Source organism: Lissotriton helveticus, chromosome 5_1 (assembly GCF_964261635.1).
Source record: "Lissotriton helveticus chromosome 5_1, aLisHel1.1, whole genome shotgun sequence".
Classification (NCBI taxonomy): Eukaryota; Metazoa; Chordata; class Amphibia; order Caudata; family Salamandridae; genus Lissotriton; species Lissotriton helveticus.
The window spans coordinates 1,476,297,053-1,476,319,506 of record NC_136065.1 but is presented as its reverse complement, the minus strand read 5'-3'; the positions used below and the strand labels follow the sequence as shown (position 1 = coordinate 1,476,319,506).

General features: G+C 48.3%; 1 protein-coding gene across 1 annotated transcript in view; it reads right to left on the bottom strand.

The window, feature by feature from the left end:
• The window catches only part of WNT2B (Wnt family member 2B), a 335,720-nt gene extending 314,877 nt beyond the window's left edge, over positions 1-20,843 (bottom strand). The window contains exon 1 of the mRNA XM_078644465.1: positions 19,987-20,843. Coding sequence (XP_078500591.1) covers positions 19,987-20,171 — 185 coding nt within the window. The 5' untranslated portion in view covers positions 20,172-20,843. The remainder of the gene's footprint in view (positions 1-19,986) is intronic.
• Between the last annotated feature and the right edge of the window lie 1,611 nt (positions 20,844-22,454).

Below are 22,454 nucleotides of genomic sequence, written 5' to 3'. Positions count from 1 at the left end.
TGGGTGAGGGTCCTAGTTCAGCAGTCCACCAGAAGGCATTCCAGTGTGAGGTGTTGTTCCCAAAAATCAGTACTTCTGTTTTCTCTGTGTTGAGTGTGGGGCAGTTGTTTTGTATCCAGTCAGCAATGCCAGTCATGCACAGGCAGAAGCTGGCCCTCGTGGTGGATGGGTCTTCAAATAGAGACAGGATGCGCTGGGTGTTGTCTGTGTAGGAATTGATGATCTGTCTATCAGTTCTGACGATGTTAGCCAAGGTGGGTAAGGTAGGTGTTGAACAAAGTAGGGCTGAGGGATGAGCCTAGAGGGATGCAGCAGAAGATGTTCTTGGGACACATCCGGGAGGAGAAGTGGTTGCTGCACTCCAAATAGTGCCGGACTGCTTGGGCTAGCCAAGCAGTCCTGCGCACTTTGCACGATCCCCACCAGGCTGCATTACACAGCCTGGTGGGGAACATGCCGAGCCACCCATTCCCATCGGAATGCCGAGCCATGATGCTCAAACCAATCACAACACTGAATTGCAGCTCTATGATTGGCTTAGGAGCGGGAGCCTGTCTGTTTCCTGGTTCTGGCTGAGAGACAACGAGGGACGACGTAAGAGAGACAATGGAGAAGAGACGTGGTGAGGAGGTATGTTTTTTTTATTTTGTCATTCCCACCCCTGTGACCCCCACCTGCCTCTCCACTCCCATTCCCTGCCAGACGCTACTGGGTGGAATAGAGTTGAAAGGCTACTGAGAGGTTGAGGAGGATCAGGGCGGCTGTTTCTTCTCAGTCTAGGAAGGTTCTTATATCGTTGGTGGATACGATCAAGGTGGTTTTAATGCTGTGGTTTGCATGGAATCCGGATTGGGATGTACCCAGTAGATCATTGTTTTCCAGGTATTCTGTGAGTTGGCAGTTGATGGCCTTTTCAAATTCTTTGGCGGGGAAGGGGAGCATAGAGATGGGCCATGATTCTTGAGATCGTTGGGGTCAGCGGATGGATTCTTGAGGAGGGGCTTGACTTCAGCGTGTTTCCATTCTTCTGGGAAGGAGGCTGAGGTGATGGACGTATTAAAGATGCAGTGAGCTTGTTGCTGATAGTCCTGCTTCTGTGGATAACCATGTGGTGGTGAGCAGGTCGCAAGCGGGGATCTGATGGTTGGAGTTAGTGTCTGTGGGAGTGAGGAGGCTGAGGATGTTGGAGATGGCAGGTTGGGGTTCTAAGTGTTTGTAGATGGTCGAGACTCATCTGACCTCCACACCTACACAACCCCACTATGGAAACGGATGGCGGACATTTTGGACTCATGTAACATACTCACCTACACCACCCCAGTATTTAAAGAATGGCAGATATTCTGGACCCGTCTCCACAGAAATTACTTCTAACAAGTTAGCAATGAGGCCAAGGTTCTCAGTTGTCCTCAATTCCTAAAAAAGCAGACGAAATTACAAGCTTTGCCAGATAAAACCATGGGGCTTATTTACAAGCCCCTATCGCCACCAGAGCATTCATTTTTTGACGCTTCGGAGGCGTAGCACCATTTTCCATATTTACAAGGTGGTAGAAAGGCACTTGGCGTGGCTTAGCACCACCTTGTAAATATGCCCCTTTCCACTGCATTCCTCTGCGGCAACAGGGCATGCAGTGGGTATTGCTGTGAACGTTCCACTGCAACACCCATTGCTTTTTGACGCTTTCCCAGATTTACAGGGCTGAGGCAGCACCAAAAATTAATGACATGGGGTAGCAGGCATTAGAATGGTGAGATTGTTTTTAACTCTTTCCATGTGTGCTGCATTCTGCAGCACACAGACAAAGAGGAAACCGCCATTATTGATTGTTTACGTGCAGGAAGGTGTACCTTCCTGCACTTAAACATTCATCTCGGTAGTGCAGGCACCCTTGCAGCATGGCGGCAGGGTGGTTGTGTGACAGAACCACGCATGCGATTACCACGCATGCGGGTTCCACGCGGTGTTAACCATGCAAGTCTTAACCACACATATGCCTTAACCACTCACATGCCTTTACAACACATGCCTTTACAATGACATATGTGTTGTTTAGGCATGTGTGGCAAAGACATATGCGTGTTTAAGACTTATCAGGTAACTGTAACCCCCCCGACTCCTGCCCCCAAGCCCTAAAAACGACCCCACCCTGAAAACGAACCCGACCCCTAAAAAAACTACCCTGCCCCAAGCCATAAAAGGTATCCTGATCCCTGCCCCCCTCTCTGAGCCATTAAACGGCCCCCCAAGTACTCACCCAGAAGCCTAAAACTACCCACTTCCCTCATGAAAACCAACCCTCCTAGCCCTAACAACTTCCCTGTCTCCCCAAGCCCTAAAAACACCCCACCCTTCCCTAAGCCCTAAAAACTACCCTGACCCCCTCATCCGAGCCCTAAAAAAATCCCTGACCCCCACAAGTCCTAATACTACCCTGAGCCCTAAAAAACTACCCGACCCCCTGAGCCCGAAAACATCCCTGACTCCCCCGCCCTGAAAACAACCCCAACCCATCAGCCCTGAAAATGACCCCAACCCTAAAACATTACCCCATCCCCAAAACCTGGCCTCAGCCCCACTTACCTCACTGCGTCCTCTCCTGATCCTTCCTGTTTCCACCCATTCCGACAGCTAGACCGCGCGCTGCCTTAACCAGGCATATGCGTGGTTCAGGCATATGTCTGGTTAAGGCAAGCGTGGTAGCGTTTGCATTGTTGGGACACGCTTGGCTCTGCCCACGTTGTCCCGACGTTTTCCCAACAGGGTGCCTGTGCTGGTGCTAGGCAGCTTTTTTTTGCGCCAGCGTGAGGGAATACACAGGGGTGCGCCTTATTCTTGTGAATAAGTCGCATCCCTGCATTTTCAAAATGTGGGGCCCGGCGCTGCCAAATTTGGCATATCTCCGTTCTCCAACATTTTTTGTAAATATGCCCCCCTGTCTCTTCATCTACTGAAGGCTCAGCCACGTGCACAGAAAGGAGAGAGAAACAGTTCTAGTATCCATAAATTAACAAAGATGTGGCTCTAGGTATTTGCTTAGCAGCTAAAAGCCTAAGAAATGTTTGGCGATCACTCACCTAAGAGTGCTGAACAATTCAACAAAAGTGAAAACTTCAAGTTGTGGCCTTCAAAGTGTTTGCCGAGCCATCTAAAAAGGAGACTTCATCCATAGCATTGATCTAGAACATGTACATTTTCACAACCCACTTTCAAAAAAGCACTGGAGTTTTTCAGCTATTGCTCTTATGGCAACCAACGCCTCTGGCTTTAAGGTACTCCCCTTAGGTGGCAAAGCACAACTATTAGAAGTATGCGTTCTTAATCTGAAATCTTCAACCTCAATCAATCAAATCCATTGCCTCCATTTACACATCTATATTGAAGATGTAGATTCTTCTGAAGTGTATGTTATGTGGGCAAACGCACCAAAGCCTGCTCTGAGCCCACCACATACTGTGTTTAGCACACCCCTAAATGTCAATTTCTAGTACCTAGGAGCCTCATTTTCAAAACGCGCAGCAATAATTTCTGACTGCAAGACATAGAGTTTACGGTTAAACATTCAAAGTCTCCAGGTTTATGAATGTAAATAAATAGAATATGAGGTCAAACATTCAAAATCTCCAGTCACAGAATTGTCCAACCTTAAATCTAACTTTGGGTGGTGGAAAATATACAAGTGTGACCGGAAACTTGGTCCTGCCAGTGGAGGCACAGCAGGGGTACCATCGACCATTTGGGAGTACCCACAACGTCTCAACTTTGAGAACGTTCACAACACTCTGCAGTGACTTCTGCCGCCCCATTTACACTCATACCTTCAACCCTAAAAGTCACTGGAGAAGCGCTCAACTAGGGTGGGAAAGCGTCCAAAGACATTAATGTCTTCAGGCTATGTAAGAACCGTTTTTTTCCCGACATGGGAAAACATATTCCATGTGCACCTAAAAAGGGCAAAAAGTAAATTACCAGAATAAAGCCTGAAAATCGAATACTTGTTTTTATTACCTAGGTGAGAACCTTGGGTTTTGTGAATCACAAGTCATGCGGGAATCTTCAGGGGACCCAAGCCCTTTAGCAGGGACCAATCAACCTGAGGCCAATCATTAATATCTGAGATCCCACGTCACATTCTGCAAGGGTAATTTTACATCAAGCCGCTGGATTCTCCCCTCACCCTATCTTTACAGAATAGTTAGAGGCCAGTGTTTTTACAGCTGCCCGCAGCCCCTATAGCTTTGCGGGAAAGTCCAGCTACGGTATCACAAGGCCCAGAATTATCACGGCCACAATTTTCAGACCCAATTGTTGTGTTTTTATTTATTTATCTATTTTATGCGTTTTTATATAGCGCAGACTTCACCCGAAGGTGTCAGAGCGCTTCACAATAAGAACAGTAGTGAAACATGAGGAAAACTTACAAGTGAGCATGTTACAAAAGTAAACGTTACGTTACATAAGGCAATAGTGACAATTGTGCATGTATTGAGCAAACAAGACACAAGAGGTAGCAAACGATACGTTACAAGAGGAAAAAAAGTGACGTGTGTATGTTACAAGAGTGTACAAAGTATAATACTGCACTAAATGGCAGATGCTCAAAACACACAAATAAACGTTACGCTACACAAGGCAATGGTGGCAAATGTGCATGTATCAAAAGCAAACAAAATACAAGAGGTAGCAAATGATACATTACAAGAGGGAAAGTGATGTGTGCATGTTACAAAGGAGTACACAATACAAATAGAAGTATAATACTGCAATAAATGGCAGACTCTCAAACCAAAAGAACACATTGGGAAGGCACTTCTATAGTCATGTAGAACAGAGTTTATCCAGTATTATGGGTGTCTTTCATAGATTCACATGCCTGAATCATTCCCCGTCGTCGAGATGGGAGCCCCGGTAATAGAAAAGTAATGTCCTATAGACATACATAGAGAAAAATAGGCCTAAGGGCCTTGCCTTAGTAGCCTATCTATGTCCTTTTGTAAAAAGGACCAAATTTCCAAAGGTAGCCAATCAGCTACCACCTCCCTCTAGAACCTTCCTGCCAGGAGCCTCAGTCTCTCAGATTTTCTACCGCACGTTGTGCTAGGGAGTCCCCACCTGATCTCTCCTCAGGTTTCTTCAAACTCTCTACTTTTCTTCAAAAAACTTGGATTATATTTCAACTATGGCTGAACAACAGAAAAAAGGACTCTTCAGAGCTTGTTCTTCTTGTGGCAAGAAGAGACTGCACGTCGACGACAAGCATGAGACTTGCCTCTACTGCCTCTACCCTGACCACACAGTAAAGGACTGCAGGGTATGTAGAACATTCTCTTCCAAAACACTTAAGGATAGAGAAGGCAGACTGCTCCTCTGGTTGAACAGACTCAAAACCAGAGATGATGAGGTGCTCTCCTCGGAGGGCAGTGAAATGGCTTCAGTTTCCTCAAAACTGTCCTTAAAAAGGCCAAGGGAGGCTTCCCCTGGCCATCCAGACGTCCCTCACAAAAAGACTACTTCAAAGTCTTCTGAGGCAAGATCTGACACGTCTGTGAAGGATGCTGCAACCTTCAGAAAGCCATCGCAGTCCTCGTCGTCTACTTCCATGACATTCTCTTCAAGAAAAACGAACTATGTTTCCACATCGACGACGACAGTCTCGACGACGGTGGCATCGTCAGCCTTGACTTCAACGACGACGACCACCCACTCGTCGACGACGGGTAAGCCAATATCGTCGATTGTACTTATTAAAAAACAGCAATCGTTTGTCAAATCACCGTCGACGTCGACAAAACAGAAAACACCGACATCGTCGACGAGAATTCAGTCGACGTCCACCGCATCGTCGACGAAGACACCGACGACGGTAGGAGCACCGCCGACGACAAATGCATCGTCGACGGCTACTACGCCGCCGACGACAAAACTGCCGTCGACGACCACATCGACGACGGCGAAAGTACCGTCGACGACCGCATCGACGACGGCGAAGGCACCGTCGACGATCGCGTCGACGAAGACATCGTCGACAGCCGCACCGTCGACGACCGCCACGTCGACGACAGCTTCATCGGCGAAGGGACACTCGACGTCGATACCGTCGACGACACCGTCGACGACCTCGTCGACGACGACATCATCGACGCCATGGAAAAAAGCGGAGTTAATTCCTTCAAAAAAGGTCACCAAACTCCCTATTACGCCCGAATTGACATCACCCAGTAGGGTTCAATCACTGCTTCCTTCTCACATACTACAAGCTGACGAATCAGATGATGAACAATTCGAACAAGCTACTAGCCCGTCAGATCTCAATGTCAAATGCCAGAGTACTGACGATGACGGAGATGATGTTATTTTTACGGAAGAAACTGTTCGGGCTCAGGTACATACTCAAGTCACTCCAATGATCGTATTGCCGGCTGAGATAGTTAATGATCTTCAATTCCTGATCACAGACTATAAAAAGCGATTCCCAGAATCGTCGGCGACACCTTCACATGACAATTCTCAAGAATCTTCCAAACAGCAAAGATCACCAAGGGCAAGACCAGCACCTTTGGTTATTCCTCAAGACAATGAACAGGTTCACAACATACAATCCTCTGATGATGACGACGAACCTCCTGAGGAAGGCGAGGTTAGAGATGACCTCTCTCAAAACAGAGATGATGAGGATTACGTTGCTCATTCTCCGGCCACACCGGAACCCAGCACATCAGACTCTCCACCAGTGGATATCGGTGGATTCCACAATTTAATAGAGAGAGCGGCCACTAGATTTCACATGGCAATGGAAACAAAAGTAACAGATTGTTTCTTGTATGACTTCAAAGACCCCATAAGGAAGGAGGCACGGTCCATTCCCATAATAGAACATATCTGGGAACAGGGGCTACAACTCATGCAAACTCCTGCATCTGTTTCAATAGTGGTCCCTAGACTGGACAAAAAATACAGAGCTCCGTCAACGGCAGCCACTTGTTTTAATTCACATCCAAAACCAGATTCGGTCGTCACTCAAGCCGCCCAGAAGAACTCCAGAAACCCATCCTCGCCACTGTCAGCACCACCAGACAAGGAGGGCAGGAAATTGGATGGCATAGGCAAACGCTTCTCCACAACGTCAGCCATGACGGTCAAAGTGGCCAACGCCATTGCTCTGCTGGGCAGATACAATAGGCAACTATGGGAAGATATTGCTCCATATCTCTCGCACGTGCCTGACGACTTGAAAGATGAGGTCCAGGCACTCCTTCATGAAGGTCAAATGTCAGCATCAGAAATCATAGATTCAGCTGTCGATGTCGCCATGACAGGCTTCAGACAGCTTGCAGGCGCCGCAGTTTTGCGCAGACAAGGATGGCTCAAAGCGACGTCCTTCAGGCAAGAGGTACAAACCAAAGTTGTAGATATGCCCTATGACGGACAACAACTATTTGGAGCTAAAATAGATGAAGCCTTGCAGACGATTAAGAAAGACACCGATACTGCAAGGGCCCTCGGGACTTTACAATTCAGAAACCAGTCCTTTCGAGGGCACAGAGGAAGAGGACAATCCACATACAGAGGATCCTATCAAGGCAAATCCACATACTCATATAATCAAAATCGCTCACAATACCCGCAGCGACAGCAACAACAAAGTCGTCAGACCCCCTACGGGAGACAGAACTTCAGGGGCAAATCGCAAAAGAAAACGGCTGGCGGAAGACAATGACCATTTCCCGCAGCCAGTCCCCCCACCATCCTGTCCGCTCAAAATTGGTGGCAAGCTGACACATTTCCTCCAAAATTGGAAAATGATTACGACGGATCGGTGGGTACTACAATTGATTCAACACGGTCACACCTTGGAATTCAACTCCATACCACCATTAACCCCTCCTCACAAACATCATCACAAACACCTTCGTATGTTACTGAAGGAAATCTCTTCCATGATAAAAAAGGGAGCAATAGAGCGAGTCCCATCAGCTCAAAAGGGAAAGGGATTTTATTCCCGCTTCTTTTTAATCCAACAGAAAAAGAAGAAATGGAGGCCCATTCTAGATCTCAGGGCGCTCAATGCCTTCCTGAAAAGCCAATCGTTTCGAATGGTGACTATCCAGGAAATCCTAGGCTCCCTGGAGGAAGGAGACTTTATGACATCTTTGGACCTGCAAGATGCATATTACCATGTCCCAATACACAGACGACACAAAAAATTCCTACGATTCGAAGTAGCAGGTCTCCACTACCAATTTTGTGTCCTCCCATTTGGCCTCAAATCAGCGCCTCGCATTTTTACAAAGTGCCTGGCTCCTGTGGCAGCTTACCTGAGACAACAGAATCACCAGGTCTTCCCCTACCTGGACGACTGGCTGGTGAAAGCACCGTCTCTCACCGACGCGCAGCTGTCTTCCAACGCCTGTCTCGATATTTTCCGGAACCTAGGTTTGACTCTCAACTTCGAAAAATCTACTTTACAACCCACCAGGATAATCACATTTCTGGGGGCCACTATAAACACCATTTCCTCCAAAGCTTTCCCGTCTCTGGAAAGAAAAAACAAACTGATGACTCTAGCTACCGCAATATCTTCAAAACCAACCATCAAAGTAAGGATTTTCAAATCTCTTCTAGGGATGATGTCTTCCTGCATTCTACTCATCCCTCACTGTCGGCTCAGAATGCGCCCCCTTCAGGAGGCCCTGACCAAACAGTGGACCCAATGTACAGATTCCTTCGAGGATCACATTGTCGTCACTCGACAAATATCCGAGACGCTGGGTTGGTGGATGAAGCTCAAGAACCTATCCAAAGGTCTCACGTTCTTGTTACCAGAAACTCCACACGTCATAAGGACGGACGCATCTCTCGAAGGATGGGGTGCAGTCCTTCAAGACTTACAAATCAGCGGCAGATGGTCGGAGCAAGAGAAGGCTCTGCATATCAACCTCCTAGAACTACGTGCAGTCCTTCACTCCCTGCAGGCATTCCTCCCTCGCATCAAAAATTCAGCAGTGCTTGTGAGGACGGACAACACGACCACAATGCACTACTTAAACAAGCAGGGAGGGACACGCTCGCTGACGCTGTCTCGCGAATCACAAAAAATTTGGAACTGGCTACTGCTCAACAACATCACATTAACATCAGAGTATGTCCCAGGAAAAGACAACGTCATAGCAGACGCTCTCAGCAGACAGAGGTCAATGTCCCACGAATGGGAACTGAACCAACAAGTTCTAGACAACATCTTCTCGGCATGGGGAAAACCACAAATAGACCTCTTCGCCACCAAGGAGAACAAAAAATGCCACAGCTTCGCAAGTTGGCATCCCCAACAGGGGTCATTAGGAAATGCATTTTCCATCGCATGGCGCAACGTGTTTGCGTACGCATTTCCGCCATTTCCCCTGATGAGCAGAGTCATCCGGAAGATGAAAATGGAACATTGCACATTGATTCTCATTGCCCCATACTGGCCGAGACAACATTGGTTCGCGGACCTCCGTCGCCTCTCAGTCCGTCCATCAATCCAACTGCCTCAACATCCCTCTCTACTCTCGATGTCCAAAGGCCAGATACTCCACCCGAATCTGAAATCTCTCAGATTATCGGCTTGGCTCCTGAGTACCGAGAATTCTGTCACCTAAGCATCCCGCAGGAGTGCAAGGAAGTCCTAGCTAAAGCAAGAGCAGTTAGCACGAACAAAACTTATTCCTTGAAATGGAAACGATTTTGTATTTGGTGTAAAGACAACAATATACACCCTTTCAGGATCACTCCAGAGCAGATACTGCCTTATCTCCTGCATCTAGCCCAAACAGGTCTTGCGCATGCTTCCATCAGGGTACACCTGGCAGCAATCTCACGCTTCACAAGGTCTTCAAAAGGCCCTTCACTATGGTCCAACAGACTGATAAAACAGTTTCTTAAAGGGCTTTACAGATCTTTCCCTAGACCAAGACGAATACCACCAATGTGGCATCTGAATATTGTACTCAATCAATTAATGAAACATCCATTTGAACCTATCCATAGGGCTGAAATCAAATACATTTCCTGGAAAACTGCACTTCTTTTAGCTTTAACATCAGCCAGAAGAGTCAGTGAGTTGCAAGCTCTTTCGATACAGGATCCTTTCTTGCAATTTCGAGAGGACAGAGTCATATTGAGAACCAACCCCCGTTTCATTCCTAAAGTCCCCTCGGACTTCCATCTCAATGAACCACTTGTGCTTCGCTCATTCTTCCCGAACCCAGGCACAGTGGCGGAAAGATCTCTTCACTCTTTGGACATTAAGAGATGTCTAAAATTTTACCTGGACAAAACGAAAGCTTTCAGAAAGACCAAACAACTTTTCGTTGCCTTCAGCAGGCCGAGAAAAGGCATGCCACTCTCCAAACAATCCATTTCCAGATGGATATCGGCAACAATTGCATTTTGTCATGACAAAGCCGGACGTCCATTACATTCCTCAGTCCGAGCACATTCCACGAGAGCTGTGTCCACATCGGCAGCACTATTCGCTGGTGTACCGATTCTGGACATCTGCAGAGCGGCCACCTGGAAATCGCCGCACACCTTTACCAGACACTACTGCCTGGACACGGAACTGATGCAGGATGCAGCTGTGGGCCAAGCTGTACTTCGCCATCTCTTCCAGTAAGATGAGCCTTCCTACTTCCCACCGTCCTGCAATGGTATGCACATTTATTTACTTTACTCTTTATATTACTGATGGTATCTAGTCACATGATATGTATTATCTCAGACTGTTATATTCCATCGCATATGTGCATAATGTATTGCTTGCTATTCTGATTCAGGCATGTGAATCTATGAAAGACACCCATAATACTGGATAAGAAATGCGTTACTTACCTGTAACAGCAGTTATCCAGTATTGGTGTCTTTCATAGATTCACATGCAACCCTCCCACCTCCCCAGGAAGGACTCATCTCTCACTACAGAGCATATGTTACGTCTACCTAGCTTGGTGCGTACGAAAATCTGAGAGACTGAGGCTCCTGGCAGGAAGGTTCTAGAGGGAGGTGGTAGCTGATTGGCTACCTTTGGAAATTTGGTCCTTTTTACAAAAGGACATAGATAGGCTACTAAGGCAAGGCCCTTAGGCCTATTTTTCTCTATGTATGTCTATAGGACATTACTTTTCTATTACCGGGGCTCCCATCTCGACGACGGGGAATGATTCAGGCATGTGAATCTATGAAAGACACCAATACTGGATAACTGCTGTTACAGGTAAGTAACGCATTTCTTCCTATAATCGAAGGACTTCCTTCAGATAATAGAGAGGGTGTGAATTAAATTTGGAAGTGTCTTTGAAGGAGGAGAGCTTTGAGGTTAGTTTTGAAGGCCTGGGAAGAGGTGGAAGTCCAGAGCTGAGGCGTAAGTGAGCTCCAGATTCTCACTGCGTTGCCTGAAAAGGATTGGGCCATCGACCTTTCCTTCTTGAAAGTGGGAAGTTCAAGCAATAGATTTTCCGCATTACGTGATGGTCTAGAGCCTCCAGAGAGTTTCAGTTTATTCGCCAGGTAGCGAGGAGAGGAGGAGTGCAAGGCTTTGTTGGTGATACAGGCAGTCTTGTTGATAGATCTTGCCTCGATAGGAAGCCAACGGAGGGTGGATAAAATGAGTGTGATGTGGTCGCTTCTTTTGGCCCCATATATGAAACGAGCTGCTGAATGTTGAACAGATTTAAGGGGGGACTGGTGGGATTTGGGGAGGCCAGTAAGAAGAGAGTTGCAGTAGTCCAGTCTGGAGAGAACCATCGATTGGACCAGGGTTTTAAGGTCATGCTCCGGGAAGAAGCGACAAATCCCCCAAAGAAGGCGCAGTTGGTATCGAGCAGACTTTGCACTGGAATTTATGTGGCAGAGTAGATTGATTTTAGTGTTGAGTATGACACCAAAGGATTTTGCGCTGTTGACAATGATGGGTTTATTGTTAAGTAGATTCATCTGATCCATCCATGATTGAACCAGGGGAGAAGAAAGTGAGGAGGAGAGGAGGAGGAATTCAGTTTTAGAGGGACTCAGAATCCGTTGATGATTTAATATCCAGTTTTGAATGGAGTCGAGAGTAGAGCTTAGGATGGAGGGATCGTGAGTGGAGGCAACCTTGAGGTAGATTTGAGTGTCGTCCGCATAGAGATGATAGTGGATCCCGGATTTGCTTAGGAGATTTCCAAATGGTTCTAAATAGAGATTGAACAATGTGGGTGCAAGTATAGAGCCTTGAGGAACACCTTGACCTACCACCAAAGCAGATGAAAGACTATTCGCTATTTTGATCATTTGGGATCTATCAGAGAGGAAGGAAGCAAACCATTTAAGCAGAGTGCCCTCCATTCCCGTTCTCTGTTGAAGAGTGTTAAGGAGAGTGCTGTGATTGACACTGTCAAAGGCTGCAGAAAGGTCAAGGAGAGTAAGAAGACAAGACTCCCCAGAATCGAGTATCCGCAGCATATCATCAATCACTTTCAGCAGGGCTGTTTCAGTGCTGCAGTTTTGAATGAAGCCAGACTGGAAGTTATCAAGAACATCATTGTCCTTGATATGACGAGAGAGTTGTTTCACTACACATCTTTCTGTGATTTTAGCAAGAAAAGGTAGGTTAGTGATGGGGCGGAAGTTGTTGAGGTCGTTCACATCAGTAGTGGGTTTTTTAAGCAGAGGGGTGAAGCCCAAAACGAGATGCCCAACTCTCTCTCTTGGCCGCCTGCAAAGGGGGCCATTTGTAGTGGGGAACTTGGATTACTATTTTTTCGTGAGTCAGACCTCGCTAATTCACTTGGAACCCGGAAACCTGGGTTCGAATCCTGCTTCAGTAGGTTGCCAGCAAATTGTGTGACTTTTGCCACATCACTACAGCTCCATGTGCCTCAAATCATTGATATGTGTAATACCGACTATATACATCCTGTATATATAGCCTTCATAATATGTGCATGCCAACTGTACCACGTTCTTTCTCTTAATGTGCCAGTTAAATCCCAAACAAATCTGGTTTCAGTTATCCTGTTTTAACCAGACCCAAACACCACTCAAATCGATGTCCAGCTCTTCATGTGTGAGAAGAACCCGGTGCTATAAGGAAAGTTATTTCCAGAGAGCTCCTGTGCTATTTGTTCAATATGTCAGACACCTCAAAACAAAATGGCCTCATGGGACAATGAGGAGGCAGGGCTCAGTGACTATTCTCACATGAATGTATTTATAATTAATTAAATTCCCAGTTCTTGCTAAAACAGGATTACACCGCGGCCCGACTTTAGGGTGTGCGTAGATAGGTCACTTCCTGTTTCAGCAGCCCTGCTCGGCTCTGTGTGAGGCCACATCTTCTTTACAAGGGGGAAATGCAGACCCTGGGAGGGAGGCGGGGGGCGCATATTTACACCGAGGCATGCAATGGGTGTCACCTCTGCCCATATAGATTTCAGACAGGCATACGGTAGTAATTTGGACGGTATAAAAACGAGCCATAGCTCTCAAGTTCAAAGGTCCACTTAACAGACAGGCTGCGCCGCTCATGTGCACTCTTCGAGACTCCGTCCGCGGCACCTCGGAGATCTGAAGGAAACCCGAGCGGGGAACATGAAAGGGGCCCTCTGGAGATGTTACAAAGCGCCATAAACCGGGCAGAGGACACTCGGCGCATCCCTTTGAAGGGAGAGGGTGGCTGGGTCTGCTTCTAAGCTCAGGTCATAAAGCCAAACTCTTAATGGAAGAAAGGGCGCTCGGGCTGACTTCGAAAAAAGGAATGTTTAACAGCCGAGGGCACATTCTAAACTCAAATACTTGTAACCAGCAAATGTGCGATTGCGCACTGCGCAGCAACCAGGGGCAAACGTACCCTAAGTCAAAAGACAAGGCTCGAACAATTGCCACTTACTTTTCTTTGCGTCTCTCAATCTAGTGTGATTAAAGCGCTCACTCTGCGACTGCCTCATCTCAATGCCCAAAAGGAGCCTGGACACGCGGTAAACGAGACGTCCAAGAAGCTGTGCACAGGATCACACGGTGCATTAATTACACGAGCTGACAGTGCAGTATCTCACAAGAACTGCTCAAACGCATCGCATATACACAACTATGAACAGACTCTCGCTCGCGCACACTCTCTTATACACGCACACCCGTCCATCACCTGGGCACAGTTTCTCACACAGACCCAAAACCAATTTCTCACGTTCACACGCACCTTTCTCTCACACACACACACACAGTCTCTCCCAGACGCAAGCCCCCTCTCTCGTAGCCACGCAGTCTCATGCACAGTCTGGCCCCTCTCGCTCTCAGTCTCACACATCCCGCTCACACACGCACCCCCTCTCTCACACACGCCCGTCCTTTCACTCACACACATTCAACAAGTGGACAATCACTCTGCCTAGTATGTGAAGTGGCTGCGCCGGGTCTGGGCGCACGTGAGTCACGCGCTGCTTGAGGCTGACTAGACGCCTCGCGCTGCCCTCACGTGCCTCGCGACACTGGTGCCTGCTGCTGACTCGCACTTCCGCCAGTGTCCCGTGTCCCCTGAAGCGTAGCTGCAGCACAAGAACCTACCTCACACAGATTTCCCATCGGCCACTTCATTGTGCCGTATTAAAAATACAAAGTGTGCTTGTTTACTTCCTTTAATTCCACCGCCCACCCACCTCTTACGCTGAAGATCGCACCAGGGGGCCGCGAGCCGTGGGTCCTGTGGGTGTGGCGGGCGGTGGGCACGGCTGGATGGTAACAGCACAGCAGCCCCGCTGTATCTAAGGCTGCCGCGGCAAAGCACACTGATGAAGGTGCAATGGACTCAAGGCGCATGTTTCTGGAGAGCAATGCACCAGAAAGAAGGCAGGTGTTGGACATTCATGGCTCTGGCCTCCCGCTCCTCTGATAAAATCCCAAAGATCACAACCTGACCTCCTTTGAGGGCCATACTCTACAACCTAACAGCATATAATCAGGCTGTCTGTTAAACCCACCCACTCATCAGCGTGGGTGCACAACCTCCCCACTACCAATCACCCCAACTTCTGCTGCAAAGAAACTGGAGCAGATGCAGGGTCTGGGTCCCTTCAGTGCCCAAAAAGTACCCTAGCGCCAACAATCACCCCTGGATTAACCACTACACTTGGGCTGTGGGCAGCATAATGCCCGGGGCAGTTGGAGCGATAAAACACAGTTGCAATACAATGCCCACCCACGCCAGTCCTGCAGCTCTGCGCCTCTCCAGCCACGAGAGACCCTTTAGCACAGCCTGTGAGTGACCCGTGCGGGTCAAGGCGCTACTTGTGCAGTGGCTCCGTGAACAGGCTCTTCAGCCGCAGGGAGAGGTGGAACCCGCGGCCGGGGCGGCGGAAATGCGATGATGTATTTACAAGAAGCTCATTTTGATCCCTTAGGTCTGTAAAGTTAATGTGAAATGACAATATATGGTAACTATACCGCCCCTAAAAGCGCTTTTACTAGAAAATCCAACTAATTCTCCGTTTGACACTTAAAAAATATATCTTTCCACATGTGTCTTTATTTGTGATTGGCTTGAAATGGGCTGGCTTTTGTTGCGCTGTTGACTTCTGGGCACCTTTTAAAGGATGTTATCCGATGCCCGAAATGCTTTTCCAATATCCACTGATCGGCGGTTCCGCCAGAGGCACCGCACTCGGGGCACTTGCTTATCCGCGTGCAGTGCCAATAACCCCGTCACTAATCAATTATTGCACCCTTTAATTAACCTCTTTTCCACATTCGTGGCATTTTTGGTGCATCGTGATAAAAAAAAGTGGCAGAGCTATGTTTTTTCATCGCAGTATTTTATGTAGTCAGCGCATTGATAATAAAAAAAAAACATGAGATACTTCTAATGAATGATATAGTTAACTTAAAAACCATACTCGGCGTTGATGAATCATGTGTACATATTTAATGGAAATTCAGATCGACTTCACAACTTATATTTTTATGTAAAAATTACGCAAGCAGTTACTTGTGCAGGCAAAATAAAGAAGTTCTGGTTTGTAGTCGTGGTCACATGAACTAAAATCACAGAGGGAAGGGTTCATGTGAGATGCAAAAGCTGGATGTGAGAACCCCGAATGAAGACAGTAAGAGGATATATATATATATATTAATCACCGGGCACTTCAAATGTAAATAAGGCATTACTGCTGCGTATTCCACAGACACGACGTTTACGTTTGTTTTCATGTCTCTGGCCGGTGCGCTCACCCGAGATCCGTGCTCGTGTCGCTGTTGATCTCAGCCTATTGCTGTGAGATCGCTGCCTTGCATTAAAACGAGACATCACATCCGTGAGTCCCAGCTGAGGGCCAAGACACCCGGCGCGAGCTAGAGTCTGTCAGGACCTCCATACTCCATACTCCACGCCATTAAGGTTGTTTTTGATTCCGTACCTGCTTACACGGAGTGCGTTGAAGCACGGACGTGTATTCCAACACCACACACACGCAAAGAGCGAGAAAGCTCAGCCAGGCGCACTCATTTTTGAGGAAGATGAAAGTACACCCCGCTTCAAGGTGCAGGTGTTTGTGCGAGTTTACGTTTTTAATGCGGGCATTTCCTGTTTAAATGACCTCTTTGGTGTCTGCGGATTTCTACAAGGGAACCATGGAAAGAAATTACAAATCCGAAAATATAACTTGAGTTTGTTAATTCGTCAAGCACACTGCCCTGTTTGTTGTGTTTCACCCACTGCCCTACAGGTGTATTGCGTTTCACCCACTGCCTTATCGGTTTATTGCATTTCACCCACCGCCCTACAGGTTTATTGCGTTCCAGCCTCTGCCTTACAGGTTTATTGCTTTCCACCCACTGCCTTGCCGCATTATTACGTTCTACCCACTACCCTACAAGTGTGTTTGCGTTTCACCCACTGCCCTACAGGTTTATTTCGTTCCACCGTCTGCCCTACAGGTTTATTGCGTTCCGTTTTCTGCCCTACAGGTTTATCGGGTTCCACCCACTGCTCTACAGGTGTATTGCCTTCCTCCCACTGGCCTACCTTTTGGTGTCCCACACTCCACACACTGTCCTGGCGGGTGTTGCGTCCCACCCGCCCTTCCCTGTTACTGAGTGACATCTCATGGCCTATTGGTTTCTTGGGTTTTATCCGCCTCCCCGCCAGTTTATTGCGATGAAACGCCGCTGCCCAGTGGGACAGTGAACTGGACGTAATCACCCGGGGACTTGTGATAGATGATTTATGATAGAGAAGTCAGAGGACAGCCCCACCTTTAGGGCTTAGTGAAAGCACAGAGCTGGTCTAGTCAGCGGTAAGTAGCGTACACTTGTGGTTACGAGCTGCCAGATTCCGCAGCGGTACAGATTTTAACCGCGCGCACAGTGAGCATCACTCACTGAAGCAGTACTTGTGATCTCAAGGCACTAGCGCCTGCTTGCAGCATCACTCACTGAAGCAGCTCTTGTGATCTCAAGGCGCTAGCGCCTGCATGCAGCATCACTCCCTGAAGCAGCTCTTGTGATCTCAAGGCGCTCTCGCCTGCGTGCACCATCATCACTCACTGAAGCAGCTCTTGTGATCTCAAGGCGTTAGCGCCTGCATGCAGCATCACTCACCGAAGCAGCTTTTGTGATCTCAAGGCGCTCTCGCCTGCGTGCACCATCATCACTCACGGGAGCAGCTCTTGTGATCTCAAGGCGCTAGCGCCTGCATGCAGCATCACTCACTGAAGCAGCTTTTGTGATCTCAAGGCGCTCTCACCTGCATGCAGCATCACTCACTGAAGCAGCTTTTGTGATCTCAAGGCGCTCTCGCCTGCATGCAGCATCACTCACTGAAGCAGCTCTTGTGATCACAAGGCGCTCTCGCCTGCACCATTATCACTCACTGAAGCAGCTCTTGTGATCTCAAGGCGCTCTCGCCTGCATGCAGCAGCATCACTCACTGAAGCAGCTCTTGTGATCTCAAGGCGCTAGCGCCTGCATGCAGCATCACTCACTGAAGCAGCTCTTGTGATCTCAAGGCGCTAGCGCCTGCATGCAGCATCACTCACCGAAGCAGCTTTTGTGATCTCAAGGCGCTCTCGCCTGCGTGCACCATCATCACTCACGGGAGCAGCTCTTGTGATCTCAAGGCGCTAGCGCCTGCATGCAGCATCACTCACTGAAGCAGCTTTTGTGATCTCAAGGCGCTCTCACCTGCATGCAGCATCACTCACTGAAGCAGCTTTTGTGATCTCAAGGCGCTCTCACCTGCATGCAGCATCACTCACTGAAGCAGCTCTTGTGATCTCAAGGCACTAGCGCCTGCTTGCAGCATCACTCACTAAAGCAGCTCTTGTAATCTCGAGGCGCTCTCGCCTGCGTGCACCATCATCACTCACGGAAGCAGCTCTTGTGATCTCAAGACGCTCTCGCCTGCATTCAGCATCACTCACTGAAGCAGCTCTTGGGATCTCAAGGTGCTATCACCTACATGCAGCAGCATCACTCACTGAAGCAGCTCTTGTGATCTCAAGGCGCTCTCGCCTGCACCATTATCACGCACTGAAGCAGCTCTTGTGATCCTAGCGCCTGCATGCGGCATCACTCACTGAAGGAGGTCTCACCTGCATACCAAGATCACTTAATGAAACAGTTCTTTGTGTCTCCGAGGTGCTCTCACCTGCATACCTTTATCACTCACTGAAGCAGCTGTAGGCGTCTTCAAGTCGCTCTCATCAGCTTGCCAGCGCCACTCGATGAACCAGCTCCACGTGTCTCTATGGCCCTCTCATCTTCATGCGACCACCACTCCCTAAAACAGCAATTAATGTCTCCAAGCGCCCTCACCTGCATCCCAGCTTCATTCACTGAATGCGCTCTTTGTCTCCCCGAGGCGCTCACCAGAAGCATGATACCATTACTCACTGAAGCAGATATTGATTTCTTTAAGGCGCTTTGCCCTGCCTGCCAGCATCACTTTAGATCTCCAACGCGCTCTCCACTGCTTCCCAGCATCATTCACTGAAGTAGCACTTTGTGTGTCTGAGGCGCTCTCACCTGCATGGGCCCATCGCTGCCTGAAGCATCAGTCAGGCACTGCGCAAACACTCAGTCTTCTCAGGCACTCCGAAGGATGCACAGGCTCGATACACAGGCAGAGGGAGGAGTGGACGGTGTCTCGAGACTCGGGTGGACCGGCAGAAACCAAGGCATGCACAGATACGCCGACAGACAAATAGACTGACTGACTAACGGAACGGGCAATATCACCAGACACCTGGTACCAGCCGCTCTAGCGCTGTAAACGCACGCGCCCTCACTTCCAGGCGGGGAACCCCTGCCTCCAACCGGCTGGCACGGTCATATCCCAACAGGGACTCAGTAGCACTTCCGTGGTCTCCTTTCACGAGCAGGACAGACAGATAGAGAGATACTGCCCCAACGGGCAGGTAGAAACTGGAGCCCAGAGCGTGGGGTGTTTCTGCACCAAAGTAACTCCCGCTCCGCCGTCCTCTCTCCAACATAACTCATCTCGGAAACAATATGAACCGCAGCAAGCACACTCCCAGCAGCCCAGAGAGACTCCGAGCGAGGCGCATCACAAAACCTACAGGAGCGCCAGGACGCTGACAGGACACCACGTCAAGGCGCTATACACCTTCCATCTAGGCACGCACTCGGTGCACGCGCTAGCCCACAGAGCCTCACTACCTAGGCACATGGAGTAACCCAAGGCGCTATACACCTTCCATCTAGGCACGCACTGGGTGCACGCGCCAGCCCACGCAGCCTCATTACCTAGGCATATGGGTTAACCTTGAGGGAAGGCTTGCTCCTAGAGTGGCGGGTGCTTGAGGACTTGTATCTGTATTCATAACAACTCACTTTTTCAAAGAAGGTTCCCACAGACCACCCACAGGAGCCCCAAGAACACCCCCCCCTTATACACACACACTTCCCTCATCATAGTGGATTATAACCGAGTTGAAAAAGAAGAGCACGAAGGACACTTACCACCAAGAAGAGTCAGCACGGGGGGTCAGCGTGAGCAGTATGAGGATAAAGGCAAGATAAAAGCGAGAGCTGGCTTCGGGGGGCGCCCCTGTCCTACTGGAGGGCCTTGATGCGGGGCTCCCAGAAGCGGGGCACGGCTGCGCGGGAACCCTCCGACATCCTTCAGGCCTGTTTAGACTGAGCATACTATCTCCCCACGCGACTTTCCACAACGAGAAACGGAAAATCCAGAGTCCTCTCGGGCTGGAGATCGCGGGGTGCCTTTTCGCAATCCGTCCTACTCCTGACACGAGACGGGGCTTATCTGAAAGTGTCTTTTGTCAGCATCTTTCATTTTGCTGGGCGCGGGATGCCCTCTCTTCATTTTTTTTTATGCCCTTTGTTTTCGTTTATTAATTTCCCAAGCCGATAGCAGGGATCGCTGCTTGGCAGCCCTTTGCTACCAGGAAAAGTTAACTTTTAATTAGCAAAACAAGGCACTTTTCTTATGAAACCAAGCAGAACAGGAGAGGAAGGCGAGCTGCTGTGATTCCTGACCAGCAGCCGAGGAGCAAACAGCGAGTCGGCGGCAGTCTTCACGGCGGTCCTGCGCTGGGATGCGATGCGCGGGGTCTGCGAGCGGAGGGGAGAAGAGAGCCCCAGTCGTTGACAGTTCTGCCTCCCCTGGCTCTCATTGGGCAGGGCAGCGCCTCTCTGCTGCTAGGATGCAGCAGCAGCAGCCTCTGGGTCTGGCTGGGCTCACTCTTCCCTCCCACCTCCTTCCTCCGCCGCACAGGAGAGAGCCCGTCAGGGAGCGCAGGGAGAGAGGGGCTGGGGCAGGGATGTCACCTCCAGCGAGAGACCACACCACCACCTGCTGCTGTGAACCAGGCTTAGAAAGGCGGCAGAAGCAGATGAGGGGAACCAGGGCTTGTCAATTCTACACCGTTAACACATGGCCGCGGGGTCCTAGTGCTCAAAGATTCCTTCCGCAAATTTAGGTTCCTGCCGCTGGCACGGGGCGCTAGAAATAATTCACTTTCAGAATCCGAGCATGGAAACTGATGATTTATTGTGTGATTCAGAAACATTTCCTCCCACACTGTGCACCATGCGCAACACGTCCATTGATACAGATGAAATATGTACTGTGTGCTGCGTAGTATTAAGATCGCTTTCCGATCTATGCTGGCTCGTGCCGGAACATTCCTTGGAGTGACTATGCGCGTTACAAATTGCTATTATCATCATCATCCCTGCGTGCATGTTTCTACCCAACTTTACCCCGGCACATCCTGGTTCCTGTAATCCAGTCTGGACCGGACCCCTCAGACCTCGACGTTCTGTTCCTTTGGGTGTTCTGCGCCATTAGTTCGAGGGCTTCCTGGTACTATAAAAACCCTGTCTGTAAAACACATAACTGATTCTTCCACCTCGCCTCCAGGTTATCAAATACACATAAAGTACATTTAAATATAGTTTTTGCATCACTCACCAATGTATGGTTTACGTAGGTTCCCAGGTGTAAATTGCATCTGTCATAACATATGCTTGGAATATACATTTTATGTGACTCTGACACTTAAAGCCACCTGAAGAAGTGTGTATTTCTTCGAATCCTGCATCAAACCTACTATGGTAGTTATAAACGTATTTTGGTGCCATGCCCATTCAGACTTTGGCCTCTCTGCGAAGGTAGCTTTAATTTACAGAGGCAAACACCTGCTTATTGGGTACTGGAAACCCTAGATGCCAATTCATTTCCAAACGTGAAAGAAGATAATAAATGTAGATTTTTTTTCATAATGCAAACTTTTTGTATCCCTGTCCTGCACTGTTGGTCCACCCAGTCCCTATGTTCTTTTTTCTATTAACTGATAAGTATCACAATTTGTCTTTGGTACATTATTACACTCTGTTCCTGAATGTTTATGGAGCAGTTTATTATCAGATGATGTGGAGTGGATTCAGGATTTTCTGCATTCCAAGTTCATAGTTATATTTTAGTGACCATTTTTTTGCTCAGGAACCAACTTTTATAATCAAGCTGGTGATTTGGTTGAAAAGTGAAAACATTTGACCAAATAAAATTTAAATATGATTTAAACAAACATTATATTTTGGGCCCAGTACCAGAAATCCTTAAGCAATATAATATATTTATTTGCAGCAATGTACAATGTTTCTGCCCATTTATTATTTGATGGGTGGGAAGAGGAGCTATGAGAGTTCAAATGCACCTCGTTTCGGATAGGAAACATTTCATACAACTCTATCTTCTGGACTCTGGGGAGTGTCATGTGACCACTGACCAGGATGTAAAACACATGAATCTGTTCAAACAGCATGCCAGGGCATAATGTGATAGAACATAGTCTAACAAAACATAATAACATGCTATAAGAAATGACCTGTGGCGTGCTTTCTCCCCAATTGTTGCTCAATCTATTTTGCTGGATTTAGAACTCTTTGCACTTTACCCCTGCAAG